This window comes from Pygoscelis adeliae, unplaced genomic scaffold (genome assembly GCF_000699105.1).
Source record: "Pygoscelis adeliae isolate BGI_AS28 unplaced genomic scaffold, ASM69910v1 Scaffold690, whole genome shotgun sequence".
In the NCBI taxonomy this organism is placed as follows: domain Eukaryota; kingdom Metazoa; phylum Chordata; class Aves; order Sphenisciformes; family Spheniscidae; genus Pygoscelis; species Pygoscelis adeliae.
The window spans coordinates 40,608-41,722 of NW_008823908.1; the positions used below are offsets into that span (position 1 = coordinate 40,608).

Sequence of the window (1,115 nt, forward strand, 5' to 3'; positions counted from 1 at the left end):
GAGGCAATGCAGGCAGGGAAGCATCTGTCCAGCCGTGGAAGAGTTAACGCTCCCCACAGTTCCTTGCTGGGGTTTCCTTCCAGCTGCTTCGGATCAGGAAGGTTTGTACGGCGGGGAAATTCCTGCGCGCAGCTGCGGCCTGTCCAGGCCACATTCCCCAGCCCCGGCATCTCGCGGGACGCGCCTCCCTCCCGCCGTCTGCCGGGAAATGCCTCCGGCCCCCCTCTGCCGAAAAACACAACACAAAGCACCTTTCCTTCGGGGGCCGCTTACCTCCGTTGCCGTAAACGGCAGTGCCGTAAACGGATGGGACAGGGGAGACAAACTCCCGTGTCGCAGCAAGGTTTAAGCCAGGGAGGGGGAAACCCCCCCCAAAAAAGCTCCATATTTGCCTCCCCCCAGCCCTCGTTACAATATGGGGCTGGTTTCTCGCACTCCGGCAATTCAGGGTTGGTGCTGGTGCCCCGGGGACAGGGAAGGCACCCCCCAGCACGGGGACCACCCCGGGGCTGAGCCCCGCGGGCGATTGCGCCTTGTGCTGTGCTGCGCCGGGCATCGCCGTGTCCCAAAAAGTCTGGTTTTGGGGTAGGGAACTGTGGCATCGGTGCAGGTGGGTGGGCAATGGTGGGGAGGGCAGGTGGGGGCTCGTGGCTCCCTGGCAAGACAGCGCTGAGCAGGGGTTGGGATTTGCACCATTTGGGGCAGGGATTTGGGGCTCGGGATTTGGGGGTTTGCATCATTTGGGACGGAGGTTTGGGGTTTTGCACCATTTGGGGTGGAGATTTGGGATTTTGGATTTGGGGCTTTGCATCATTTGGGGCTTTGCACCGTTTACGGGGTCCGTAGGGGCTTATAGAGCTGCAAACAGCCCTGTGTGCCCCCAAAACCCCTTTGCCACCAGCCCACGGTGTCCTCCATGGGTTGGGGTGTCCCCAGCCAAGCGTGCAGCCGGGGCTGGGGGGATGTTTTGGGGCCAGGGGGTGTTTTGGGGCTGGCCGGAGGGCATCAGCCCGGCTCTCCTGCAGTACCTGCAGATGAAGTGGCCGCTGCTGGACGTTCCCGCCGGCGCCACGCTGAAGGACAGCCGCTCACCCTCGCCCGCGCACTTGGGAAGA

At 63.0% G+C, this 1,115-nt stretch overlaps 1 protein-coding gene across 1 annotated transcript in view; it reads left to right on the top strand.

Moving 5' to 3' along the window:
* Positions 1–962: 962 nt before the first annotated feature.
* The window catches only part of TCF7L1 (transcription factor 7-like 1 (T-cell specific, HMG-box)), a 4,444-nt gene continuing 4,291 nt past the window's right edge, over positions 963–1,115 (top strand). The window contains exon 1 of the mRNA XM_009335048.1: positions 963–1,113. Coding sequence (XP_009333323.1) covers positions 963–1,113 — 151 coding nt within the window. The remainder of the gene's footprint in view (positions 1,114–1,115) is intronic.